Source organism: Paramormyrops kingsleyae, chromosome 22, assembly GCF_048594095.1.
Source record: "Paramormyrops kingsleyae isolate MSU_618 chromosome 22, PKINGS_0.4, whole genome shotgun sequence".
Classification (NCBI taxonomy): domain Eukaryota; kingdom Metazoa; phylum Chordata; class Actinopteri; order Osteoglossiformes; family Mormyridae; genus Paramormyrops; species Paramormyrops kingsleyae.
In genome coordinates, this window is record NC_132818.1 from 11,478,300 (window position 1) to 11,505,705 (window position 27,406).

At 51.2% G+C, this 27,406-nt stretch overlaps 4 protein-coding genes across 11 annotated transcripts; 3 read left to right on the forward strand and 1 right to left on the reverse strand.

Moving 5' to 3' along the window:
• Position 1: 1 nt before the first annotated feature.
• On the forward strand, positions 2-2,382 carry aspdh (aspartate dehydrogenase domain containing). Of its 2 annotated transcripts, XM_023798459.2 has the most exons (9): positions 2-79; positions 404-657; positions 777-836; positions 970-1,114; positions 1,189-1,273; positions 1,373-1,522; positions 1,613-1,836; positions 1,929-2,068; positions 2,259-2,382. In XM_023798459.2, the coding sequence occupies exons 2-9, from the start codon at positions 564-566 to the stop codon at positions 2,294-2,296; spliced, it is 936 nt and encodes a 311-aa protein (XP_023654227.2). In that variant the 5' UTR covers positions 2-79; positions 404-563; the 3' UTR covers positions 2,297-2,382. The 2 variants fall into 2 exon arrangements, with proteins under 2 accessions (XP_023654227.2, XP_023654228.2); XM_023798460.2 differs by having other exon boundaries at positions 22-567.
• A 1,890-nt stretch (positions 2,383-4,272) lies between these two features.
• Positions 4,273-6,758, forward strand: LOC140581584 (hsp70-binding protein 1-like). The gene is made up of 5 exons (XM_072704605.1): positions 4,273-4,402; positions 4,481-4,636; positions 4,894-4,990; positions 5,127-5,238; positions 5,331-6,758. The coding sequence occupies exons 1-5, from the start codon at positions 4,288-4,290 to the stop codon at positions 5,448-5,450; spliced, it is 600 nt and encodes a 199-aa protein (XP_072560706.1). The 5' UTR covers positions 4,273-4,287; the 3' UTR covers positions 5,451-6,758.
• Positions 6,382-16,468, reverse strand: gys1 (glycogen synthase 1 (muscle)). Of its 3 annotated transcripts, none has more exons than XM_023798457.2 (16): positions 16,327-16,468; positions 14,771-14,942; positions 14,505-14,686; positions 13,224-13,415; positions 12,791-12,976; positions 12,421-12,565; positions 12,227-12,344; positions 11,898-12,018; positions 9,955-10,061; positions 9,806-9,865; positions 9,422-9,614; positions 9,200-9,326; positions 9,013-9,108; positions 8,741-8,904; positions 8,542-8,622; positions 6,382-8,394 (listed from the first exon to the last, which is right to left on the reverse strand). In XM_023798457.2, exons 2-16 carry the CDS (start codon positions 14,886-14,888, stop codon positions 8,062-8,064), a joined length of 2,223 nt encoding a protein of 740 aa, XP_023654225.1. In that variant the 5' UTR covers positions 14,889-14,942; positions 16,327-16,468; the 3' UTR covers positions 6,382-8,061. The 3 variants fall into 3 exon arrangements, with proteins under 3 accessions (XP_023654225.1, XP_072560705.1, XP_023654226.1); XM_072704604.1 differs by lacking the exon at positions 16,327-16,468 and adding an exon at positions 16,187-16,312; XM_023798458.2 differs by lacking the exon at positions 14,771-14,942 and having other exon boundaries at positions 16,327-16,420.
• pold1 (polymerase (DNA directed), delta 1, catalytic subunit) lies at positions 15,685-25,750 on the forward strand. 5 transcript variants are annotated; one of them, XM_023798453.2, is made up of 27 exons: positions 18,319-18,457; positions 19,512-19,707; positions 19,792-19,905; positions 19,984-20,124; positions 20,214-20,339; positions 20,544-20,712; positions 21,083-21,197; positions 21,274-21,403; positions 21,482-21,648; positions 21,762-21,866; positions 21,940-22,080; positions 22,330-22,440; positions 22,530-22,721; positions 22,808-22,896; positions 23,002-23,118; positions 23,239-23,352; positions 23,456-23,603; positions 23,690-23,785; positions 23,880-24,017; positions 24,108-24,283; positions 24,374-24,526; positions 24,608-24,710; positions 24,803-24,935; positions 25,017-25,130; positions 25,231-25,283; positions 25,366-25,463; positions 25,552-25,750. In XM_023798453.2, the coding sequence occupies exons 2-27, from the start codon at positions 19,521-19,523 to the stop codon at positions 25,637-25,639; spliced, it is 3,318 nt and encodes a 1,105-aa protein (XP_023654221.2). In that variant the 5' UTR covers positions 18,319-18,457; positions 19,512-19,520; the 3' UTR covers positions 25,640-25,750. The 5 variants fall into 5 exon arrangements, with proteins under 5 accessions (XP_072560703.1, XP_072560704.1, XP_023654221.2 ...); XM_072704602.1 differs by lacking the exon at positions 18,319-18,457 and adding an exon at positions 15,685-15,811 and having other exon boundaries at positions 22,808-23,118; XM_072704603.1 differs by lacking the exon at positions 18,319-18,457 and adding an exon at positions 16,870-17,799 and having other exon boundaries at positions 22,808-23,118.
• The last annotated feature ends 1,656 nt before the right edge of the window (positions 25,751-27,406 follow it).

Below are 27,406 nucleotides of genomic sequence, written 5' to 3' on the forward strand. Positions count from 1 at the left end.
GGTGAACAGGCGGGGTGACGTGTAAGGATGGTACCAGGTGTCAGGACTGTGCTGGTCATTTTTATCCCTCCAAGGAGAGGTAGGGGACTGAGGACACATAAATGCATTATGAATGTAATCCACATAAAACAAGAATGTTAGACTGCTGCAGCTTATGACTTATGAAAATACAAGTAAAAACCAGGAAAGCTTTTGTTCTTATAAAATGTAAAAACAGAATAGGATATTTAAAAATACTGTGCCTGGTTTAAGGGTGAGGTGCATTATGTAAGAAGCAGCTACAGACTAAGCTTGTGACTTGTTGATGTGGAAAGCCAAGCACATCAGAGTTAGCGCCTTCGGTAGCCGGCCACGCTCTTCTTTGAGAGCCTCCTGGTGAGACGGCCTCTGATTGGTCAACCAGAGAAAGTGAGTGCTGTGCAGAGCACTGCCCCAAGGCAAGGACTGCGTCTGTGACAGAGACACGGGCTGATGATTAACAGAGTGCAAGTTCAACTTTGACCAACTCTAGGCTGCCCTGCGCTGCCTGGCTGAGCAGCAGGACGACACGGAGAAAGCACAGGATGGGTGAGTCAGTCGCCACTGTAAAACACTCGTGCGAAACACGGTGCCGCGGGCATACTGACCACAGCTCCACAATGATAACGACTTATTTAGGTAAAGCGCTCTTTCTGGAAGAACAAACACACTACACTGTGGTCGGGTCATTTTTATTTAGTATGTGTCCACCGATAATCAAAACATGTGCTCGTGTCTGTGTTTGTGTCTCTTCACAGACCTGACGGCTGACACCTTAAGAGTGATGGCTGTTGGAGTTGTGGGATATGGCCACTTAGGTTGGTGTCTCATAAGCGTACCTTCCTTTTGGAACTTGGGCACACTCAAAGCAGCTGAGATCTCTCTCAGGTCCTCTTGCTTAGCTTTTCCCTCTGGCAATTCTTGTGGTGAACAGCTGTCTCCTGCTCCCAGGACAGTACCTAGTGGAGAGGATCCAGAAGGAGGGTCACAGCTTGGGCCTACGCCTGGCCTTTGTGTGGAACAGAAACCCTCAGAAGCTAAGAGCCTCTGTTCCTGAGGAACTGATCCTAGATCAACTGTCCCACTTCCCTGAAAAGTGCGGTGGAGGTACTGGGAGAAAGGGCACGTGGAGGGTGTTGCAGTAGCTACAGTGTGTGCTTTGTGTCTTAGGAATGCAGACTTGATCGTGGAGGTGTGCCACCCACAGGTTGTGAAGGACTTTGGGGCTGAGTTCCTCTCGCATGCTCACTTACTGGTATGGGGGGCATGGGGGGTGATTTGACTGGATTTGGTATGGTTGTGCTTTGCTGCCTGGACTAGTGCCAAGTGGTTGATCAAAGTTCTCACTCTTCAGGTGGGCTCCCCCTCTGCCCTCTCAGACCTCCAGTTGAACAAGCAACTACGGCAGACCGCACAGCATCATGGGAAGACACTTTACGTGCCTAGTGGCGCACTGTGGGGCAGCCAGGATATCCAGCGATTGAGCGACAGCGGTACGTTGACGGTGAGAAAGCCGGCAGACAAGGGCCACTGCTCATAAACATGAACACTGCAGGAAGCGTGTGAAAATCTCCATCTCCAATCCCGTCGACAGAATCTCTTCATCCGCATGTCCAAACACCCCTCCTGTTTCCGCCTGACGGGGGGCGGGCCCAAGGACTGGACCGAGGGAGAAGGCAGGAGGGTGCTTTTCAAAGGCTCCGTGGCTGACCTTTGTCCGCTGGCCCCTAACAATGTGAACACCATGGCAGCGGCTGCCATAGCAGCAGACAGCCTGGGCTTCAGCGGGGTGATGGGGGAGATAGTCTCTGATACTGCGTAAGACCTCTCATGAACAAAGGAGCGTAGCAGGGCCACTCTCCACCTCCGGCCCGCTCTGAGCCGAGCTTGTTCTCCATCCTGTCCCCCAGGCTGAAGGAGTACCACATAGTGGAAGTCGAGGTGACGGGCGCCAACGGCTTCTCTGTGACCTCTGTGCGGCGTAACCCCGCCCAGCTGGGGGCAGTGACAGGGAGTGCCACCTACGCATCCTTCTGGAGCAGCTTGCTGGGTGGGTAATGATGAAGGAAGTTTGTCAGGGGCGGGGCCATCCGTCAGGGGCGGGGACATCCATCAGGGGCGGGGCCATCCGTCAGGGGCGGGGCCATCCGTCAGGGGCGGGGCCATCCATCAGGGGCGGGGCCATCCATCAGGGGCGGGGCCATCTGTGCGCCAACCTGCATCTCCTCTCCACACTGCAGCATGTAAAGGCCAGAGAGCCGGAGTCTGCCTGTGCTGAGCGAGCTGGAGCCGCTGGCTGTGAACCACGCTTTCTGAAATTAGGCCTCGCATACAAATGGAGTTTTGAAGAAGCTGCATGACATTTGTTTCAGGAAGAATTTGTCTGTCACAGTGTATCTTAATAAAACAACTCATTTGGTCATTTTGTAGTGTTTTTCAGTCCTCGAGGCAACAGTGACAAGGAGTCGGTGGTCATCTAACGAAAAAGAGAGTCATAACACAACAATACTAACACAGAAAGTGTTCACTTTCCAAATGACTAAAAGTCCCAACTTACAACTTGTACAATACAAAACTCTCCATAGAATACACTTCACAGGACAAAGGCTCTTCCATGCTCTTTGGGGGCTGCAGTCGTCCTGGGCTTCCTGGGCCTGTCTCCGCTGACCTCTGGCTCTTGTGGGGTGTGGCTGCGGCCTCCCACCCTCGCTATTTAGTATGTTCCATGTTGAAAACACACACACACACACACACACAACACACGCACACAAGCCCGCACATTTTGCCTACACAATTGAGCACACATACATACATTTGCACGCACCCCTCCAAGCACACACAACAATTTTGTATGTTTGTATATCGGTGTTATTTTCTTCATTCTCTATTTTTGTTTGTGTTCATGAATTTTTCCATTTCTGCACTGCTGTTGATCTTTTGCCTTTTTTTTCTTCCCTCTCCTTTACAGGTGCAGCATTTGGAGATTGTGCATTGTGTTTTCTACTACACTCATATCGTTTTTTTCTTTCTTTTTTGTTCTTTTCTTTTATTTCCTTTTCTTCCGCCATCTAATCTGTCCCTCCTCTTCGGCCAGCTCAGCCACTGAAGTATTTTACATGTGCTAAAAATGAAATAAATAAATAAAATAAAAAGAAATCGATCAACAGGAGGGGCCTTTACAGAGTTTATAGAGCCCCTCATGGTAAAACAAACATGTTTGGCACAGCAGTGCATTTAGATCATGGTTTTGCTTGCTAAAACTGCCGGACAAGACAAAAGTAAAAAAAATAAAATAAAATATTTAAAGTGTTCATGACAAACAAATCCCCACTGACTGACAAGTGCAGATCGTCTGACTGAGAAGTGCAAATTGCTAAAACCGTATGTATAACAATGCTCACTGAGATCAATTCACCCATTTTATACTACATCTCGTCTGAAACATCCTGGAATATGAGGTAATCTTGCTAACATAAAATAAGAGGCAACATAAAATAATCCTTAAATAAGAGGTGCTGCACTTTTGCGGGCAGGGGTGCGTTTCCCCCGCAGAAGGTGAACCCAGCTGCACCTCCACCTCCTGTACTGCAGGTTTCCTCTATTGTACCATGTTCACATATATATACTGTATGCTGGGTGGCTCAGTGTCTGGTGTGTGGGTCTTTCAGTCATATGCATCGTGTGTTTATGTGTGGAAGACAGGGAGTGTTTGTGGGGGTGCATGCACTGGTGCAAAATCAGTTCTTCTCACTAGAAACAGAGCTCAGGGGTGAGGTGACAGAACTGGGAGGGAGGGAGTGCATGGGTATGGAGGGTGCTGGCAGGGTGGAGCAGGGTGTGGGGGGGACTGACAGGGTAGAACAGTGTGGATGTGGGGGGGCTGGCAGGGTGCTTATGTTGAATATGAATTGAGCAGAAAGGCTGTTTTTCTGTCTGCTCCTCATGGTTAGCCTCTCTGTCTGTCTGTCTCTCTCTCTCTCTAGCCTGTCAGTCTTTGACTGTCTCTCGGTCTGTCTAACCTGTCTGTCTCTTTCTCTGTCTGTTGGTTTGTCTAACCTGTATGTCTGTCTAGCCTGTCCCTTCTTTGTGTGCATTCTGAAGGTATTGATGTGTGCTGAGTTCTTCTGTAATCCTGTCTTCTTACTTGAGATTTTTTGGTTCCTCTCATCTGTTTCCTTCCTTCTTCATTCACCATTTCCTGCACCATTCTGTATAAGTAATGTAATAATTGCTGCACAATTGATGCAATTAGCTTCCTGTGCCCAGAACATGGCCGAGGTGCAGTGCTACTTACTCCACCAGGGCACCTTGGCAACGCTGCTGCAGCTCATAGACTGTGACCCCCACCCTACCGTCAAAGTGAAGGCGCTGTACGCTGTGTCCTGTAAGTACGTGTCTCAGTGTGTGTGTGCCAGAATGTCCCCAAGCCAAGGCATCATGCTGTCTCTCCGTGCCCACATAGGTCTGGTCCGGGAACAGGAAGAAGGTCTGCGTGTCTTCCTATCACATGATGGCTTTTCTGTGCTGATGAGAGGGATGCAGTCAGACAGCGAGAAGCTGAGAACCAAGTCTGCATTCCTGCTGCTGAACCTGTTGAGTGCACACCCGGAGCACAGAGGTGCCGTATGCATGTGTGTGTGTTCATGCTGTGCTTGCATGTGTGTTTGTGTGTGCATGCTGTAAATGTGTGCATGTGTGTATCTGTGTGTGCTTGCTGGCCATACGTGCGCTGGTGTGTATATGTGCACATGTGTATCTGTGTGTGTGCATGGTGTGCAAGTTGTATGTGTGTGTGTGTGTGTGCTGTGCATGCATGAATCTGTCTGTACATCTGTGCCCGTGTCCCTTGACTCTCCGGCACTCGCTACCCCTCAGATGCGGTCCTCTCCATGGGCATGGTGCAGCAGCTGGTATCAGTCCTGCGGTCCCCACACTCCTCTTTCCATGAGCATGTGCTGGGCGTGCTGTGCTGGTATGGATCACCACACACACACACGCCACAAAGGTGTCACAGAAAGTGGCTGTAAAATGTCTTTGACTGCATGTTAGGACAGGAAAGCTGCAGCTCATGAGGCTGGTGTCTGTTTGCGTGTTTAATTCTCGGACAGCCTGGTGGATGGGTGCGACCGGGGAGTGAGCGATTGCCGGGACCCTGCTCTCGGCCTGGAGGAGCTGCTGAAGCACAGAGCACTGGAGCTGAAGGGCAAAGAGGAGTGCCAGGTACTCGCATCATGCCGACGGAGAAGCAGAGCTCGGCTTTCATCACTGCTGCAGGTTTCTTATTACTATCCATGTGGCTGTGTCTTTCTCAGGAGGAGCTGGCTGATACTGGAGCTCTGCAATTATGCTGCCATCTCCACTATCGTGCCACCGGAAGTCCCGTAGTGACAATAAGTCTGTGGTCAGAATTCACAAACTGGGCACTTCTGTAGACCCTGCAGTTCTGCAGGAACCTCCAACGTCTGCCCATGAGGAGGTGAATGATCTCCTTCGCTGCACCTCCAGTACTGCAGCACTAAGTCCAACGGTGCGGCTCAGGGTGTTGGAACCAGTATCCAGCGACTTGCAGCCCCTGACCTTTTGCAAAGTCAAGGAACATGGGGCCACTGTCAGTGCCACTTGTCACATTGAAGTCACCCATGACCAGAGGAGTGTCACCTCGTGGATACCCTTCAACCACCAAGCAAAGATGTGAGTAAAATGTCTCCCTCAACGAGACATCACTCACCGCGGTCAGAGCATACACTGAGACAACAGACAAGACACCCAAGGAGTGCCTTAGCCTGAGTCTCATAATACGCTCGTTGAAAGGAGCGACGTCAGACACCATCGGAAGGAGCCGATCCATTACGGCAACAGCTACTCTCTGAGTATGGCAGCCATCAGTCCGACTAGACCAAAAGTAGGTATACACACCTACAGAGATCTGGCCAATCCCCGGTCTGCATACCTCAGAGTGCATTGCCACCGAAACGCGGAGTTTACGAAGCTCCCCCGACAGCAGAGGAAGATGGACATTCCACGCACCCACCCGGATAGGTTGCCTCAAACTGCGACCCAAGCGCCTCCATGCAGCAGGCGACACCTCAGCACCACACCAGCCCTGATCCCCAATAGGCCTGACCCTATTACCTCTCCGACGGTTTCGACTCATCTAGGGATGACCAACTCTAGGCTGCCCTGTGCTGCCTAGCTGAGCAGCAGAACGACACGGAGAAAGCACAGGATGGGTGTGTCAGTCGCCACTGTAAAACACTTGGAGTGCGCGAATCACGGTGCCGCGGGCATACTGACCACAGCTCCAGAATGACGACGACTTATTTAGGTAAAGCGCTCTTTCTGGAAGAACCAACACACCACACCGCAGTCGGGTCATTTTTATTTATCATGCGTCCACCGATAAACAAAACATGTGCTCGTGTCTGTATTTGTGTCTCTTCACAGACTTGACAGCTGACACCTTAAGAGTGATGGCTGTTGGAGTTGTGGGATATGGCCACTTAGGTTGGTGTCTCATAAGTGTACCTTCCCTTTGGAACTTTAAGGGCACATTCGAAGCAGCTCTCAGGCTTTTCCCTCTGGCGGTTCTTGTGGTGAACAGCTGTCTCCTGCTCCCAGGACAGTACCTAGTGGAAAGGATCCAGAAGGAGGGTCACAGCTTGGGTCTGGTCTTTGTGTGGAACAGAAACCCTCAGAAGCTAAGAGCCTCTGTTCCTGAGGAACTGATCCTAGATCAACTGTCCTACTTCCCTGAAAAGTGCAGTGGAGGTAGTGGGAGAAAGGGCACGTGGAGGGTGTTGCAGTACCTACAGGGCTGTGTGTGCTTTGGGTCTTAGGAATGCAGACTTGATCGTGGAGGTGTGCCACCCACAAGTTGTGAAGGACTTTGGGGCCGAGTTCCTCTTGCATGCTCACTTCCTGGTATGGGGGGCATGGGGGGTCACTCTCCACCTCCGGCCCGCTCTGAGCCGAGCTTGTTCTCCATCCTGTCCCCCAGGCTGAAGGAGTACCACATAGTGGAAGTCGAGGTGACGGGCGCCAACGGCTTCTCTGTGACCTCTGTGCGGCGTAACCCCGCCCAGCTGGGGGCAGTGACGGGGAGTGCCACCTACGCATCCTTCTGGAGCAGCTTGCTGGGTGGGTAATGATGAAGGAAGTTTGTCAGGGGCGGGGCCATCCGTCAGGGGCAGGGCCATCCGTCAGGGGCAGGGCCATCTGTGTGCCAACCTGCATCTCCTCTCCACACTGCAGCATGTAAAGGCCAGAGAGCCGGAGTCTGCCTGTGCTGAGCGAGCTGGAGCCGCTGGCTGTGAACCACGCTTTCTGAAATTAGGCCTCGCATACAAATGGAGTTTTGAAGAAGCTGCATGACATTTGTTTCAGGAAGAATTTGTCTGTCACAGTGTATCTTAATAAAACAACTTATTTGATCATTTTGTAGTGTTTTTCAGTCATCGAGGCAACAGTAACAAGGAGTCGGTGGTTATCTAACGAAAAAGAGAGTCATAACACAACACTAGCACAGAAAGTGTTCATGACAAACAAATCCCCACTGACTGACAAGTGCAGATCGTCTGACTGAGAAGTGCAAATTGGTAAAACCGTATGTATAACAATGCTCACTGACATCAATCCACCCATTTTATACTACATCTCGTCTGAAACATCCTGGAATATGAGGTAATCTTGCTAACATGCATACAATACTCAGACCGGCATGCCATTTGGCGCCATGTCATGTCTCGGGTTGTGGGGACGGCGGGGCGCACTACTGGGGCAGCAGCAAACGTAACTGACTATGGAGCTCTTTAAGTAAAAGAATAGAGGTTCTGCACTGGCTTTGTGGGCAGGGGTGCGTTTCCCCCGCAGAAGGTGAACCCAGCTGCACCTCCACCTCCCGTACTGCAGATTTCCTCTATTGTACCACGTCTTCATATATATGAAGTCTGTCTGGTGTGTGTCTGGTTCTTTCAGTCATATGCATCATGTGTTTATGTGTGGAAGACAGGGAGTGTTTGTGGGGGTGCATGCACGGGTGCAAAATCAGTTCTTCTCACTAGAAATAGAGCTCAGGGGTGAGGTGACAGAACTAGGGGGGGAGTGCGTGGAGCTCGCTGGAGATTGGGCAGAGCTCAGTGAAGACGGGGCGAGACTTCCATTGCCATTGAGCAGTGGGTATGGTAGAGAGCTCTTGTTCCGGAAGGACAAAGATAGTGGGTGGCGGATGTTGCGACGGTCTTTTTCAGCCTCGAGGTCCTCGTCGTACCGCTCCTCCTCCTCGTCATCCTCCGCCTCGCTGTGGTGGGGGGAAGAGTGACGGGACAGGGCAGGGGAGGGGGGCACCGAAGCTGGCCTGGGGTAGCGGAAGCCTTGGGTCTGTTGGGCAGTTGAGAGATAGACACATGGTAATGGGGGGGGGGGGGGCATTTCACAAACACAGCATACAGGAACAGGAGCTCATTGAGAGCTCACAAGAATGACTTGAGCTCCACACTGAATGACGAGAACCACAGACAGACTTACAGAAGTGGCATCCTGGGGCTCATAGCAGTAGGTGTCTGGAAAAGCCTTGGCTAAGGCCATGTGCCGAGCCATGACGTAGTACTGAGAGGGACACATGGAGACAGTCAGATCAATGCACCAATCACAGAGGGACACATGGTGACAGTCAGACCAATGCACCAATCACAAAACGCCTAGGAACCGCCCCCGTCCCCCTCACCCGGCCCAGGTATCTCCAATCTAGCAGGTCACTCAGACGTTCTGTGCGGTTCCTCTGGATGATTCTCTGCCGCCGGCTTTGCTGGCAGAACTGGTACAGAAAGGAGGTCAGCTGGTTACAGGATTCATCCACACTGCGGAACCGCCGGTCTAGGATGTAGATTCCTGGGGTGGTGAGATTTTTAGAGTTAGAGGACACAGACAGACAGGAGGACAGATTGGATAGTGAACAGGAGGGCAGATTGGATAGTGAACAGGAGGGCAGGAGCGTACCATAAGCGGACGGATCAGCGATGTGCTCCTCCATGAAACAGCCAAAACCAGAGAGGTTGGTGGAGACAGAGGGGATCCCCATCACTGTGCATTCCGCTAAGCGAGAGGAGGACACAACGTGGGGGGTAAATATGACTGCATCAGAGTCTCCCCCCACCTGTAACCACATACACACACACCCACATACCTGGTGTGTAGCCCCAGGGCTCATAGTAAGAGGGGAACACACCTAGGTGACACCCCCTTACAAACTCCTCGTAATCCATGGGCAACAATGGAGAGGTTGAAGAAAGGAATTCCGGGTGGAAAATCACCTAGGAGGATAGGATGCAGTTTCAGATGGACTTTAGGTGAGAGTTCCCCTGAGAGGAGCAGAAATACTGCTGCGATCCTTTGGCCCTGTGTGTACCTTGACCCGGTCAGAGGAGCTGTTGAAGAGGCCAATCCTGCGAATGCTGGTCAGAATGGGGTCTGAGCTATCATCCAGCATGTTGTGGGTGCAGATTGGTGGCTGGCTATGCCGCTGTGTGCTGAAGATGGCTCGCTTCATCATGGTGAAATCCTCCTTGTCCAGCATCTTTGATACATCTGGCAACTGGCCCCTGCAGGTGGCAGTGGGAAAGTAATGAATGTGTGGATTGAGCTCAGGACACGCCAGCACACAGAGAGGGACAATGGCACAGGATACGCTGCTAGACAGAGGGACAATGGCACAGGACACGCCACCAGACAGTGAAGGATGGGGGCAGAAGGTACGCTGGCAAACAAGCACTGGTAACTGTACAACACTCACACCAGCAGAGACTCATACAGCTTCTTCCCAAACTTCTCTTTGACAGTGTGAGCTGTGTCCCTGTCACCAGAAAAGAGGGGAGCATCAATACAAGGCATGGTGCTTTGTGGCAACAATCTCCAGTCTAACCACAGCACCGAACAGCTCACCACAGTTGCTTCCGGACCGCCTGACCCTTCAGAGTTTCCACGTTGAAGTTATTCGTCCTGGCAGGCATGATGAAAAATGCCACTACAGTCACTTCACTATGGTTGACCTGGAAGAGTCAGAGCATTACACTACAGACAGGATTAGTGACTCTATATTCATCCCTATATGGACACTGTCTTTCGCCTCATAAATCTTGTTCTCCATGAGACACACAGACACATAGAGGTGAGAGCAAGCTTGGAGTTACAGCACAGGGTCAGCTAGCTGGAGCAGCTGGGCTTAAGAGGCTTCCTCAAGGGTCCAGCAGTAGCACAGGTCTGCTGACCAGGGGATACATTACAACCATTATTTCTCGTTACATTTTATTAAATACATCTGAATATGTGTATATGAATGTGCTGCACAGAGGTGCACACCAGTGTTAATTTAATTCTTCATCAAAGGTGATTTTTCATTGACGAAAATGAGGCCCTAATAAAATTTAAATTAATCTTTCATCCCCCCACCCATTTGATTGATTGATTGATTGATAAAACCCTTTATTGCTGTTGCAATACACCTTGTCACTAGTCACAAGTACCAGCGAAATATTGGCCATCAACCCGACCATACATATACAACACACGTAGGGGGTAGACAGGTCAGGAAGACAGGGGACATTTTCCACACCTGTTTGTTTTATGCAGGGTCATGGGGTGGGGGGGCGGGGGTCCAGAGCCTATCCCAGGCAAAAGGCAGGGAATAGCCCCCGGACAGAGCATCAACCCATCGAAGGCAAGTGTTTTGTATGGGACTAAATTTTGGTTTTATTTATATTTTATTTAAAATTCATATAAAGCCACTTTTGAATTGACACATTGTTTAATATTACAGCCTTTACAACAGTTAAATCTGTGTCCTTAAAAGCCGCATGTTCACACCTAATGAAACACCATAATAACAGCTTTACTGTGGCATGTTACCTTCAGTATCTGTATGGGGGATAGGGGTAGACCAATCTCTGTGTGTGTGTGTGTGTGTGTGTGTGTGTGTGTGTGAGCGGGTATACCTACCCTTATGGAGACACAATGTCCCCATAACGTCCCCAGAAGGGAAAACTCTATTTTATAAAAAATGGGTGACTGCTATGAAAAAACTAAAAATGCAAAAACTCTTGTATTTTGTTTGGTTACTTATGGTTATGGTTAGGGCAGGGTGGGGGTTAAGGTTGTCATAGTTAGCGTTAGCATTTTTCCCATTGAAATGAATGAGCGGTCCCCATAAGGATATGTTTACCCTACATATGTATGTGTGTGTGTGTGCGTGCTCCACATGTACCTTACCTTACCTTCTGGGGACCAAATGTGGGGACCAGAGCATGTGAGCGGAGTGGAGCGTTGAGAATTTCCGCTCCTCGCTCACGAGGCTGTTGGCTCCGCCCGCTCCTCCGCTCTAATTCACACTAATTAATTCCATCTCGGCCAATTTGTCTAACAGTCTTGATAATTGTACAGATGAATTCTGGGTAGATTTGGGCACACCTCAGAGTCGTAGTGTGAGCGGTATCGGAGCGAAATTGGAGCCAGACAGAGCGACCGCTCCAGCCTAAACTAAAAAACCGTTCCACGCTCTGACCAAATTCCGCCCGCTCCACTCCGCTCACATGCTCTGGTGGGGACCATTTTTCAGGTCCCCACAAAGGTATGTGAATGCAATTAAATGAGTCTCGTATTTAGTTTGGTTACTTATGGTTAAGGTTAGGGCTGGGTAGGGATTAAGGTCATCATGTTGTGATTAGATGTGATGTGTTGTGATTTTCCCCATAGAAATGAATGGAGACCTGTGTGTGTGTGTGTGTGTGTGTGTGTGTGCGTGTGTGTGTGTGTGTGTAAAAAGACACATAGCACTCACTTTGAGCAGTGATACACACCAATATGCACTGACAGACAGACGTAGCACTCACCCTGAGCAGGTAATTAAGCCGAGCCAGAGACTCCAGGAAAATATCAGCTCCCTTATTGGAGAACTCGTACCTCCCAGCAATGAAGAGGAACAGACACTTATCTAGATTAAAATCCAGGTGCCTGAGAACATGAACACAGTTACACACTGGCATAACTCACAGGACACCATACAAAAGTGGCACACAGCACCCCCTGGTGGTGATAAGACTACTTGCAGCAGATCTGGTAATTTCACTTGTCCTATGGCAGTTAAGCAACATTATCAAAAGACCATGTTAACAGAAAGGTGTTATTGGTCAGTTGCCCTGGTAACGGCAGCTCCGCCTACCCATAGAAATGTCCACGGATGAACTCCTGAATACGGGCCTTGCTCTGGGCATGCAGGTTCTGGAACTCGTGCATGGCAGAGAACTTCTTTACGTTGAGGCCGTTTGGAGTGATGATGTCTGTGTGAAAATGAGTAGTCAGCACCTGCCGCGGCTGCCCTCCCTCCTGCCTCCTGCCTGCAGCCCTGTGTCTCACCCGGCTTCCTCCTGAGCAGGAACTCAGCCTCAATGGCTGTGATCTGGGACACGGTGGTAAAGATGTGGGCACAGCAGGCCGCGGCTCTCTCTAGACAGTATCGGTGGTATATCTGCCTGTCTCCAGCCTCCTTATCCACGTTAAACTATGAGAGGAGCAGAGCGTGTTTAGGAAGCAGGTGTGGCAGGAGATAAGGTCAGGTGACTGCTCTCTCTCTCCCATTTCCATTCCCCCACCCATCCCTCCCCTCTACCCTGCCCCTGTAATAAACCACAACCCCCCCCCCCCAAATCCTCATGTCACATGACCACAGTTGCAGCTCTGATGCTTACGTAGCTGTGAAAGTCCAACACGTAACAGAGTAACAAACCTCACTGAGGTTGTTGTAGAAGTCCACGTTCCCGGCACACAGGTAGCGGCCCAGCAGGGTTGCGTGGGTGGTGAATATGGTGGCCACAGGCAACTGCCTATGCCGGCACAGCACCAGTCCCAGGCCAGCTAGCCACTCATGGAAATGGGCCACAACGTGTGAGGACTCCTCACACTGGGCTGCAAACTGGGGGCACAAACACAGACTCACTCTTAAACTACAGGCTTACTGTCCCTTGCACGCTTCTGAACAAACGGGATGGTGGTCCTGTGTATAACGTTAGCCAAAAGGACGGCGGTCCGGTGTATAACGTTAGCCAAAAGGACGGCGGTCCGGTGTATAATGTTAGCCAAAAGGACGGCGGTCCGGTGTATAACATTAACGGAAAGGACGGCGGTATGGTGAACGTGACCAGAGCCATAAGCACATTTACCTCTCCCAGCAGCCAGGCAGTGAGAAAGCCAAAGAGCACGGCGTCGTTGGCCTCACGGTCGAACCACGGCACGGCGATGCTGCAGCTTTCCCAGAGCTCACTTTTCCAGCGGTCCAGTGACCAAGCGGTGAAGCCCACATCAATCAACACGACATACGGACCGCCCTCGATCAGCCAGCGTCCGAAGTACACCTGTGAAAACATGATGTGGTTCCTGAGAGCTCTGTAGAACCACGAAGGCTCCAGCTCAGATGGTCACCTGGCTTGCAGATTTACACTGCCATCGTGAGCCATCAGTCTGAAACACAAATCATCTCATGACTAAGCAATTAGACCTCGCCCTCCTCCGTTTGACCCCAGCTGGCCCAGTGTTGTTTCTCAATACCAAGAACATGAAGATCGTACTTGTGGTCTTGGCAAGACCGGTTTTACTGGCTTGCCTCCCAAGACCAAACTTGGGGTGCAATGAATTATGGGATTTGTTTTGTTTAACTAGGATGCAACTTATGTATCTTTGATATTTGGTGCGAGGCAAGAACAACATCCGGGGATTTTTACCATCCTCTTTTCTTCTGCTCTTAATATTAGAACTGGTCCTTGCCAGTGGAAGATGACGTGAAACAGGTACACAAGAACACAAGTACAGTCAAGTATATATATTGAGAAGCACCCCTAATTTCCTCTGTTTGACCCCAGCTGGCCCTGACCTCCACTGTTTGACCTTGGCAGGCCCTGGCCTTTGCCATTTCACCCCAGCCTCTGGTATTTGACCCTGGCTGGCTGTAGCCTCCTCCATTTGACCCCAGGTTGGCCCAGGCCTCCTCCGTTTGACCCCAGGCTCCTTCACTCTTTTTTGTTGTCCCACCAAGGCAGCAGAACGCAGCAGCTGACAGACTTACTGTAGCCCCTTGTGCGAGTCAATCTCAGGAAGCCCCTTAAAATAGAGCACGGTACGAGCTGTGGCCTGTGTGAGACACCGATACAGCCTGTAACCTTTAAACACGCATTCCAGTGGGGTCCTCTCAAAACAGAGGCCTAGTTCAGGGTAGAGACAGCGGATCAGGAAAGGCCACAGACAGAATTCCACCATCAGGGTGTCAGTTATCAGACACACAGGTTAAGGATAGAAACCAAGGTGTTCAGCTCCGGGAGGGATGTCACCATCGCAGCTGAGCAAGAAGAACTGGATATGTTTCAATCTGTATGGCTACATGTGTTGCAGTACAGCTAAGCTGTCTCAGACCGTGACAGTATGGAGGATTGGGTGCACACTGACTGTACCTTACACCCACTGGTGTTCATCTTATCGATGGTCTTCTTTAGAGCTGGGTTGGTTGGCTCAATCAGCTCCACCTGGGTTCTGACATTGCTCTCCATGTAGGGTCCAACCAGGAAGTAGTTTTCCCCCCATTCTTCTGCTGTCAGGCGGGCCTTGGTCTGGATCACGGTGTAGATGCCACCCACTGAATGAGAAGCAGCCGTTTGTCAGTGTGAGCATCCTGAGCACCAGCAACACACAAATGCACCATCTGACACAAGCAAGGAACCTTTGTTGGCCACCTCCCAGGCGATCTCGAAAAGCACCGCATTCTCATGGTCAAACTCCTCATCCCAGTCGTCCAGCCCAGAGAGGGAGGTGACGGAGAGGCTGCGAGCCAGGGGCATGCTGCCTGCAGCTAGGAAGATGCTGTCAGGATGCTGGCCACCAAATAAATAACCCTGAAAACACACAGTCAGTCAGCCAGACCCCTAACCCTAACCATTCACAGCAAAGGACAAGCATAGCCACCTGTCCTCGTGGATCTCCTCCCAGCATAGACACAGGTAATCCATACTATTAATAAAACAGTGTGTGGCTTTAAGCATTCTTGACAAACCAGCCACACAACGCGATTTCTCAGAAAAGTACCTTATAAAAAGTAAGCATAAAGCAACCCCCCCCCCCCCCCCCAAGACCCTGACCAGGATATGTGGCTATAAGACTGGAGGATAAAAAGCCCCTTGAAAAGAGAGTAGCACAGTAAAACAAAAATAAAATAAGAAAACTGAAGGTCACAACCAAACAAGCAGTGTACAGGACATAGGGTAACACTTTACTTGAAGAGGCACAAGTAATGCAGTAACTCAGATACTACTCAAGTACAAATCATATACAAATATGGTAACTGCATGAACTATATCAACTGTTATGATTGATTAATGATGAACAAACATGACATTAGTAGGCAACTAACATTTTTTTGGTTAATTAATACGTTAAATAAGAATGTAGTGCTACATTATATGTGCCCCCTATACAAGGGTTACATATTAAAATACCTACACAACAGGCTAAACTGACATTTCATAAAAAATATAACACTGACAAGAAGCACAGCAGACCTAGTGAGTAGAACATAGCGTACTATTTACGTCAATGTGTACTAAATAAAGTAAATCTAAATGGACATCACAGGAAGCGGTCACGTGCATACACAGCGTGATTATGAAGTTTGAGAACGAGCACGTTTGTCACGCACGCATCTCCCGCGGCATTTTTATTTAGGACCGTAAGACAGCGCCCACATACAGATACAGCACTACTGTCGGTAAGGTGGGGGTATCACTGTCCTCCCGTCCTGACACCTGTTTCTCTCTCCTACAACAGAGAGGCAAGAAAACTCAGCGGCCGGGCGTCTCCACACAGCGCGGACGTACCCAGGGCTGCCAAGACTAAGTCATTGCCATTTCAGTATCTCCTATTTCGCAACTTTCTTTTAAAAAAAAACACCGCATAAGTGACATACGGTGAACTTAAAAAGATTTCGCTTAGTTTCACGGTAAATTGGCTCGCAAGCAGCCCTGCCTGAGACGCGCTGCGGACGTGCAGAGGAGGCGGGTTGCCGCCGGGTCTATTACCGTTACACACTCAGCACCAACCGATCACGCCTCCTTCCATTCCGGCATTTTACGCAAAAACTAACCGTCACATTATCGACTCCAGCAGCGGCATTACTACTTTGACTCCTGCCTCGCTGCTTGCAACACTTCCCATTGATAAGATATCGCAGATTTTAATATATCGTATTAAAATCATAAAGAATCACATAAGCTCGACACTGACCTTCGGCAGTCCTGTCACTGTCCGAACGTCCCGTGCAATCGCAACGCTGGCATCTGTCACTCAAAGAAACTGGGGGCGGTCATGGGGGGGGAGGAGACAAAACGCGCCGCTTTCGGCTCCGATTGGTCATAATATGTGGGTGGTTGTTTAACGGACAGCGCACGAATAGCACTGGGCGAGGGGGCGGGGGACGATTAAAGTTAGATCGTTCCCGGATTGGAAACCCGATGGTAGACCCGCCTCCAAATTTCCAGCATAACAAATGTGATTGGTTTAAAGACATTAGAGAGAGTGACGCTGGATTGGCGGACACCCCTGTTTATCCAAAAGACGGAATTTGATATAATAGCGAGGAAGATACAAGATATAAATAAGTTTTAATAACTGTTGGAGGCAGGAGTTATGCCTAAAAAGGCATCCCTGCCGTAGAATGCATGCCGGTGTTCTGACGAGTTGAGCTTTTAGGGTTTTTTTGGGGGGGGTTAGGGTTTTAGGGGTTTTTTGGGGGTTAGGGTTAGGGCTATCGATTAGCACTACGGTAGCCTAACTCGACAAAGTAGCTCAACTCGTTTCAGATCAGCGACCAATCGGTCATTTAGAGGCAGGCATGCATTCTACGGCAGGGATGCCTTTTTCGGCATAACACCGGGAACGGGACAGAAGAAAATACTGCTTGACTACGCTCCATTACCTTATATTATTGTTCCTTGTAACAACGCTGTTTATCTAATTACGGTGTTCAGACTTTCAAAATTATTATATTTATCACATGCACAGTTATACTTTGTACAGTGTGCAGTGAAATGCGTTATCACCGAGCTCCAGATTGCGAACAGGGGAAAAACGTAACAGGGACATAAATATAAAGGGGACACAAGTATGTAAGATATGACAATAAACTTAAATATCCATAGTGTGCAATTGTCAGTCTGTAGTAAAGTGGCAAGTAGTGCAGGAGTCCAGAAATAAGTATTAGATATATACATGTGTAAGTAGGCAGGAACGTTGGTGTGCAGGTATTATGGATCCAATTAAATTGCCTATAGAAAGAAGGTCTTCCTCCGCTTATCCACCTTGGCATTTAGGCAGTGGTCACATTTGCCTTGCAGGCTTTCTCTGCTGCTTCTAAACCAGGCGGTGATGCTCCCTGTTATGATGCTTTTGATAGTGGCTCTGTAGAAGTTCTTTGGTATTGGAAAGGACAGCCTGAAGTCCCTGGGACGCCTATGATGGTACAGGCATTAGTGAGTCGCCCTCACTAAGGAATCCATGTGCAGGGTACAGGGCAGGCCATCAGCTATGTGAACACTGAGGTTCCTGAAGCTGCCCCCTTCTCCACCAAAGCACTATTTAAACTGATGCAGTGTTAATCCCTCTGCCGTCTCCCCCCAAAGTCCACAATCAACTCCTATGTCTTGTTTACATTAAGCTGTTCTCCTGGTACCATAGTGAGAGTGTCATCTCCTCCTCCAGGTAAGCCTGCTCCTTGTTTTTGGCATTTAAGCCCACCGCAGATAAATTGTCTGCAAACTTTAACAGTATTGTTGCAATCATCCTGACCATCTGATACTGCCATGCAGATATTTCCTACCAAATCACATTTAAAAACCACAATAAAACCATAATACTTGTTCCTTCTTATTAATGAATGTGATGCACAAAAATAGACATCAGATGTCATTTGAAAATAAACCTTTTTATACATGCATATATGCATGCATTCACCGCAGGCAGCACAGGACACAAGGCTGGGGAACACACAGAATAGGGTGTTTAAACATGCACAAAATTGTAGTAATTTAGATTTTACATAGGTGGCCTTTTTGGTATTTTCGATGTTGCAGAAGGAGAAGATTCCATGAGTACACTTAGTGTCAGTCTAGAATAAACGTCTCCGTCGCCACACACTCACACAGCCCTACAAAGATGGTGTTGTTGGGTGTTCACATCCGGGTATGGCTTTCTGTATCCTTCGGCCAATCAAAGGTCGCGGTGGGCAACCTGGTTTGCCGGGAAACCGGAAGCATTTCAGAGCTAATGTTTCAGTGGGCGGGGGACGACTTCAGATGGTCATTTGGCGGGAGTTTCTGTAAGCTTAATCGAGGAGGAAGTTGGGGTGTGTTTTATAAAGGTAAACAGTCACAGACGTTCGAGTGCATATTCTTATATTCGGTTTATGTGTTATGTGGACAGGTATGGTGTATTGTGTTTCTAGTGTTTGGGTGGATAATGCTAAAGATTAATAAACGTACTCTGTGTAGCGCCGTTTCCTTGGAAATGTGTTGCACTTCACGTTTATTTTGAAACCACTTTTTAAATGTGCGGATCCTCTCGGGCGCATCACAGCTAATTGTTATGTTATTGTTGTATGCAACTTTTAGATGCGCCTTAATCAGTTGGTAAACATTGCTCACGGAACAGGAAATTGTTTTAAAATCTTGAATTTGGAGTAATTAAATCTCGAGTTGCAGGCATGGTACTAGTTCGGATTTCGTCATGACAGTCCTATTTTCCTGCTCTTTGTCTAAACTGCTGTCGGATGTTTCCCCCACCCTTCGTAGCACAAAAATGTTCTCTAGATAATGCCATAAAAATAATTGCAAGCACTGCTGTTCTCGGCTTCCATACACATACTTCACAGCGTTATGGCGCATACGGCTCAAGTCTTAGGATTTTTCATCTAATAACTTTAAAATGCCGAAGTTGGGATAGCTGGTCTATGTTGGGTCCACAGTTGTATAGGTTACATATATAGTACCTATAGTATATATAGTACCTGACAAACTTTAGTGTATCAGACTTAATCCTTTAAGAGTGTTGGATTGTACCAGTGGATTAAGTGAATAACTGAACATTGTCTTAAATAGTTTTATTGATTGGTGTTATTGTGTTCTGTCCCACCAACACAACAGCTTTTCATTTTGCATGGGTGTCCTCCTTTTTGGACATTATCCTTTTTAGAGTACATGCCGATGGTCACCCTAGTTGCAGGATGCATATGCCCACCGGGCAGGTGGACGTTATGCATTGTGGGTGTTTATAGGGAGCTGGGGGTCGGCCAGGTGATGGTCGGATCTGTCAGTTTTATGAGGAAATTCTGCAATAATATTGCACCGGTTAGCAAGCTGGGAGTGGGGGTGAGCCTCAGCCATCTCTAAACTGTCTTTTATCTTGCCTGGTGTCAGGACTGGGCCATGGATGCAAAACGGAGGAATGGTGGACCAGTGATGGGAGGAGCTTCTCAGGCAAAGAAGAGCAAAGTAGGGGGTGAATGGGACGATGGCCCCTCCATCTTTGAAGAGGAGCTCGCCATGCTGGACGAAGTAGAGATGGAGGGGGACTGCAGAGAGGGGCAGGCTGGGCATGACGTAATTCCCGTTGGTGAGCTTCCTGGAATGGAGGGCCTTCTGTCCTGTGCATGGCGTCGCTAGTCTCCGATGTGATTCCTTTACTAATCCCTGGCAGGTGACCTCTTTTCCACGGATATCAATCCTCGCTGGGCACGGCCCTCGGCCTTGCCCCTCGATCCTGGCACTGACGGGCTGGTGTTTCAGCAGATCGAGCTGGATTACTATCTAGGTGAGGATCTTGGTTGGGGGGAGGAGCACATTGACAGGGCTTGGGTCATGCGCTAACATGTTTAGTGTGTCCCGAAAGGCTCGCCAGTAGCGGGGATGCCAGGCCAGTCCCAGGGAAGCGTGCCCATCATCCGCATGTTTGGCGTGACAGACTGCGGGAACTCCGTGTGCTGCCACGTGCACGGCTTCGCTCCCTACTTCTACGTCCCGGCACCCGCTGGTAAGTCACCCCCCTCCGGCCGCTCAGTCCACTGTACACTGTGGTTCCTTCCTATTAGTCGCATGAACAGTGTCTCCTTGCTCACCCAGGTTTCTGCAGCGACCACCTGAGTGACTTTAAGAAGGAGCTGAATGCGGTCGTCCTGAAGGACATGCGATCGAATAAGGATAACCTGTCCGTCACTGTGCTGGCTGTGGACATCACTCGGCGAGAAAGTGAGCACCCTGCCCCTGTCCCTGCCCCTGCCCCTGCCCCTGTCCCTGTCCTGCCCAACCGCACCCTGCCCCTGCCCCTGTCCCTGCCCCTGCCCCTGTCCCTGCCCCTGCCCCTGCCCCTGCCCCTGTCCCTGTCCCTGCCCCTGTCCCTGTCCTGCCCAACCGCACCCTGCCCGTGTAATACCAAACCCTAATTTTCGCCAGGCATGTATGGATTCCATGGAAACCGGCCCATGGACTTCCTGCGCATCACTATGGCGACACCCCGTCTCATTGCCCCCGCCAAAAGGCTGCTGGAGCAAGGCTTTAAGTTCGGGTCCTTTCCCATGCAGAACTACCCCTCATATGAGGCCAACATCGACTTCGAGATCAGGTGCAGTCAGCGGCTCCCACTGGACGGTTAAGGGTTGTAGACAAAGGCGTGCCCCCATGCCCTCTGCTGCCCCTTGTCTGTTCCTGCCTGTTCATGCTTCTTACACCAATGCACCAGACAGCCGCATACTTCGACAGCCAGCCTAGGGTGGCGCTGTTTATGTCAAGTTTATGAAGTGTGGTGTGGATGTTTTATTAAAAATAAGTATTAATTTAACCTAACCGTGTATGATGTACCTGCAGTATGCAAGGACAGAGATGGGGTTGCAGTTACAGACATTATAATTTTCGGAACAGCAATGTGGGAGCCTTTACAATCCCGTAGTGAGGAATCATATAAATGCTGGTATTTGTTCACTTCCTCTGCGCAGGTTCATGGTGGACAGTGACATGGTCGGCTGTTCCTGGGTGGAGCTTCCGGCAGGAAAGTACCATCTGAGAGAAGAAAGGGGCCCAGGGGAGACACACCCCCGGCAGCCCAGCAAGGTATGTGCCAGGTAGGGGGCTGCCCTGTGCCCTCTGCAGGGAGGGTCAGTAACATGGTGGACTGTGCCTCCGTTAGGTGTCCCTGTGCCAGTATGAGGTGGACGTGGCCTGGTCGGAACTCATCAGCCACGCGGCGGAGGGCGACTGGCAGAGGATTGCCCCCCTGCGTGTACTAAGCTTCGACATCGAGTGTGCAGGGAGGAAAGGTAAGTGCCTGACCAGAACTCCCTGGCTCTCCCCATAAGCCCCTGGACCCCTCACCAGCTGGCCATGCCCCCCTGCAGGCATCTTCCCGGAGCCCGACACGGACCCCGTGATCCAGATCGCCTCCATGGTGCAGCGGCAGGGCGAGAAGGAGCCCTTCATCCGCACGGCCTTCACCCTGAACTCCTGTGCCAGCATTGTGGGATCACAGTTGCTCTGCTTCACCCAGGAGAAGCAGCTACTGCAGGTGCACACACGCCCGATCACACACACGCCCGATCACACACACGCCCGATCACACACACGCCCGATCACACACACATGTGCGAATGCTCTAACCCTTGTGTGAATCCCCTTCAGAGCTGGGCGGAGTTCGTTCGGACCGTGGATCCTGACATCATCACCGGCTACAACATCCAGAATTTTGACCTGCCCTATCTGTTGAACCGAGCGGCTGCTCTCAAGGTAGGAGCCGCCCCCCCTGGGCTGCGGTGCTGCCTCTCTTCCATCAGAGGATCAGCATGCTTCCTCTACGCAGGTGCACTTGTTTCTCTACCTGGGCCGGGTTCGAGGGATCAAGTCCGTGCTGAAGGATTCCAGCTTCCAAAGCAAGCAGATGGGAAGGAGGGAGAACAAGACTGTTAACATGGAGGGTCGGGTGCAGTTCGACCTACTACAGGTGGGCGTGGTCATTCATTGTTGGTATGGTTACATGTGGTGGGCGTGGTAATTCATTGTTGGTATGGTTACATGTGGTGGGCGTGGTCATTCATTGTTGGTATGGTTACATGTGGTGGGCGTGGTCATTCATTGTTGGTATGGTTACATGTGGTGGGTGTGGCTGTCTGCTGGGTGTGGTCTTGTGCCAAAGTGTGATCATTGGTGGTGGGCAAGGCCTCACTTCCTGCCTCCCCCCCCCCCCCCTCAGGTGCTGCTGAGAGACTACAAGCTGCGCTCCTATACCCTGAATGCTGTCAGCTTCCACTTCCTGCAGGAGCAGAAGGAGGATGTGCAGCATTCCATCATCACAGACCTGCAGGTGTGAAAGGCTGGGGGTGTGTCACACTGGGGGGGGGTGTGGCCAGGGGCGGGGCAGACCCCATATGACACACTGTCTCTGCCCCCCAGAACGGGAACGAGCAGACGCGGCGGCGCCTGGCAGTGTACTGCCTAAAGGACGCCTACCTGCCCCTGCGGCTACTGCAGAAGCTCATGTGCGTCATCAACTACATGGAGATGGCGCGTGTCACCGGCGTGCCGCTCACGTACCTGCTGTCCCGCGGCCAGCAGATCAAGGTGGTGTCGCAGCTCCTGCGCCAGGTCAGCTCCCCGCCCCCCCCCCCCTCTAAATCCCACCCACGCCCCCGGGGCAGGTGCTCAGCTTCTGTGTCTCCCCCGCACCCTAGGCAATGAAACAGGAGCTGGTGATGCCGGTGGTGAAGACTGAGGGGGGCGAGGACTACACAGGAGCCACAGTGATCGAGCCCGAGAAGGGGTGCGTACATCAGCCAGCAGGGGGGGGGGGGGGTCCCCACTTAGGGCAGAGCATCCAGCGAATCAGGCAGAAGATGCATGCAAATAAGAACGACCATGTGTGCAGGTACTACAAAGTTCCCATAACAACGCTGGACTTCTCCTCCCTGTACCCGTCCATCATGATGGCTCACAACCTGTGCTACACCACCCTTCTGCAGAAAGGGAGCGTGGAGCGGCTGGGGTGAGTAGCAGGGGGAGCTGTGGGTGGGGGGGGGTGGAGCCTGTGGGTGTGGGGTGGGTGGAGCCTGTGGGTGGGTGGAGCCTGTGCGCTGCATGTGTAAGTCGGCACTCTGTCCCACAGCCTGTCCCCAGATGACTTCATCAAGACCCCCACAGGGGACTGCTTCGTGAAGAGCTCAGTGAGGAAGGGCCTTCTGCCCGAGATCCTGGAGAACCTACTGACTGCTAGGAAAAGGTGAGCGACCCCCAAGGCACATGGGCGTCTGAGGGGGTGTGGTCTCATCTGCCACCCAAGGAACATGGGCGTCTGAGGGGGTGCGGTCTAATCTCTCCCCCAGGGCTAAAACTGAGCTGAAGAACGAGACGGACCCCTTTAAGAAGCAGGTGCTGGACGGCCGCCAGTTGGCCTTGAAGATCAGCGCCAACTCTGTGTACGGCTTTACAGGGGCCCAGGTGGGCAAGCTGCCCTGCCTGGAGATCTCACAGGTGAAGGGGGCACGAGCCAGCGGGGGGCGCTATAGGGTGAGCTGGTCCTGGAGCCACACTGACACACATCTTCTCCTGCCTGTCAGAGCGTCACAGGTTTCGGCCGGCAGATGATTGAAAAAACAAAACAGCTGGTGGAGTCGAGATACACGACTGACAACGGTTACAAAGCCAATGCCAAGGTGAGCCACGGTGAGCAGCGTGCCATCCATCGCCGTGGTGACCAGCCAGTGACTATAACCTTGATCCCCCCCCCCCCCCACCCATTCTGCTTAGGTGATCTATGGGGACACTGACTCCGTGATGGTCAAACTGGGGGTGTCCACGGTGCAGGAAGCCATGGATCAGGGGCGCGAAGCAGCTGAGTGGGTCTCCAGCCATTTCGTGGCACCCATCAAGCTTGAGTTTGAGAAGGTAGCGGGGAGGGAGGGGCTGTATTTACAGACGGGGCGTCATGCTAACTCTGAGGTGCCGTGTTTAAGTTGTGACACTCACCCTCCTCAGGTCTATTACCCGTACCTGCTGATCAACAAGAAGCGCTATGCTGGCCTGTATTTTTCCTCTAACCCTGACACCCACGACAAAATGGACTGCAAAGGCATAGAGACTGTGCGCAGAGACAACTGCCCCCTGGTGGCCAATCTCATCAACACCTGCTTGCAGAACATCCTGATCGAGAGGTTGGTCCTGTTCTCCACGTCTGCACTGCCCTGCACTCACTGTGGGCTTGGGGCAGGACCTCTCATGGTACCCGTCGCCTTTTCCCTCAGGGACCCCCAGGGGGCGGTAGAGCATGCCAAGGAGGTGATCTCTGACCTGCTGTGTAACCGAATCGACATCTCGCAGCTGGTCATCACCAAGGAGCTGACCAGGAGCGCTCAAGAGTATGCAGGCAAGCAGGCCCATGTGGAGCTGGCAGAGAGGTAGGGGAGTAGGGGTGCTGGGCCAGGAGTATTTTCGCATGCAAGTTGGGAGGTGTATGAGAGGTGTGTCCCCACCCCTAGAATGAGGAAGCGGGACCCAGGAAGCGCTCCGAACCTGGGAGACAGGGTCCCATACGTCATCATCAAAGCGGCCAAAGGTGTGGCTGCGTACATGAAGTCAGAGGTGAGTAGTGTAAACGGCAACTAGGGGGATGTCATGTGTATGAGTGGCCACTAGGGGGCGGTGTTGTGTACACGGTTTTCTCTGTGTTTCAGGACCCCATCTATGTGCTGGAGAACAACATCCCCATCGACACGCAGTACTACCTGGAGCAGCAGCTGTCCAAACCCCTGCTCCGCATCTTTGATCCCATCCTGGGGGAGAGCAAGGCGGAGGGCATCCTACTCAGTGAGTCCCTGTGTGGAGCTGGTGGTTAAGTCCCCCCCCACTTCCCTTAGACCTGCTAAATGGACCTTGTCTTGCCCTCAGAGGGAGACCACACGCGCTGTAAGACCGTGCTTACTTCCAGGGTGGGTGGCCTCATGGCCTTTGCCCAGAAGAGGAGCACCTGCATCGGGTGCCGTGCCACACTAAAGACAGATGGTGAGCAGACCTCGAACCCAGGCTTTAGCCCCTCCATACCTCCCCCCCCCAGTACTCCCCAATCCCTAACCCTACACCCTGGCCTGTTCTTTCCCTGCAGCTGCCGTCTGCGACTTCTGTAAGAAGCGGGAGTCTGAGCTATACCAGAAAGAGGTATGACTGACATTACTGTGGCATTATGGGAGTGACACCTGTAGGGTTAAAGGTCACCGTGACCCTGAGCACGATCTTGCAGATCTCGCACCTCGGCGCCCTGGAGGAGCGCTTCTCACGCTTGTGGACGCAGTGCCAGCGCTGCCAGGGCTCCCTCCACGAGGAGGTGCTCTGTACCAGGTGAGCAAACCCCCCCCCCCCCATCCATGACTCGCTGGAACCTGCTGAACTGGCCCCCATTTACACGCCCCCCTCCCCCTTCTTTCAGCCGAGACTGTCCCATTTTCTACATGAGGAAGAAGGTACAGAAAGACCTGGATGACCAGGAGAAGCTGGTGTCCAGGTTTGGCTGGTGAAGTGTGGACAACATGCTGGGCCATGGAGCCCTCACTGTTTGCTACTTGTAAGGTTTGGGTTGTTTTGTTAGTCAGTGCAAAATATCAATAAAATATTTGTTAAAAAATAAATATTACGTCTTATTTTTTGGAAATTGTTGCTTAAGTCAGGCTGCTGGGTTAGAGTTAGGGTTAGAATGGCATTTCAATGAGCCAATCAGGGCTCTCATTACAGTGGTTTTTATTTCCAACAATGACTGTTGCATTGATCCCAGAAAATGCTGCTGCAGCAAGGACCTCTGTGGAGGAATGTAGATAATGTGGCAGTGAATGAAAATGTTTCTAAGGAGGTTTCCCCCTGCCCTGGATCCCTTTCAGTTTGCATATTGGGCCAATAGGACGACAGATGATGCAATCTCCTCTGCTCTCCACTCCGCCCTCACCCACCTGGGCACGAAGGACTCTTACGTGAGAATGGTGTATATATATTTTAGTCAAGTATTCAATACCATTGTTCCTTAACAGCTGATACAGAAACGTACTGCAGAATTGACTATGAAAACTTCCATCCATCCATCCATCGTCCAACCCGCTTATCCTACTGGGCCATAGGGGGTCCAGAGCCTATCTCGGAAGCAACGGGCACGAGGCAGGGAACAACCAGGTAATACTGCGTGTCGATGGGGATGTTATGCCCATCGCAGGGCACACTCGCACACCATTCACTCACACATGCACACCTAAGGGCAATTTAGCAACACCAATTAGCCTCAGCATGTCTTTGGACTGTGGGGGGAAACCGGAGTACCCGGAGGAAACCCCACGACGACACGGGGAGAACATGCAAACTCCACACACATGTGACCCAGGTCCCAGAGGTACGAGGCAACAGTGCTAACCACTGCACCACCATGCCACCCTCTATAAAAGCTTCTCTCAATGTAATGCTTTCCACGTTAAGGTGTAGTTTGTGTTTAACACCACTAGATGGCATCAGTGATCTTCCCATGGGCAGGCCAGGCTGAGCCCGGGAATGGCACTGCGGTGTCTCTTACCCAGCCCTGATTGGGTGTCTGACTGCAGCAGGGACCCAGTGGCTAAGAGCCGCTCCCGTGTTTAGCATGAGCACACTGCACTCCAGTGGCCCCAGGCCCGATGTGTGTGAGTTTCCCCCTGGAACCGGGAGTAGGAGGCAGGGCAGTTTGATTTCGCAGACGAGGGGGGGCGGGCTAAGCTCACGTGTCCCTGCTTTCTCCTATCCACCACCGCCCCCCCCCCCCCCCCCCCCCCACCACTCGACAGATGGATGCAGGATTATCTCAGTGATTTTAAGCAAAGATTAGTCATGGGACCAGATGCACTCTGTGGGGTATGGAGGGGAGAGAGCGACAGAAGAGCACTGCAACCCCCCCCCCCCCCCCACTTCTCGAGCCTGAACTCAGGGACCCGCCCCCAGTGTCCAAATAAACGCCTTAAATGTGAAAGCAGCTCTGGAGCACTCTCCTGCTGACCCTGTCTGTGCTGCACGCCTCAGGGTGTGGTGCTCAGTGCTACAGGTGTGAGGTGGTACCCTACTGCAGCGGCCCGAGTCTGGGATGGGAGTCCGAGACGGGAGTCAGATAGCCAGAGTCAAGGCAGCCTCTACATGAAACTTACCATCTGCTAGGGTGACCAGATAATCCATGTCAGGGAGGACACTTTGAGCTACTTCAGGTTTTACAAACTACTTTCAAATTGAAAGGCTCCTGTGCTCGGCTAATTAGTTCAGCTCTTCTTGTGCTTTGACTG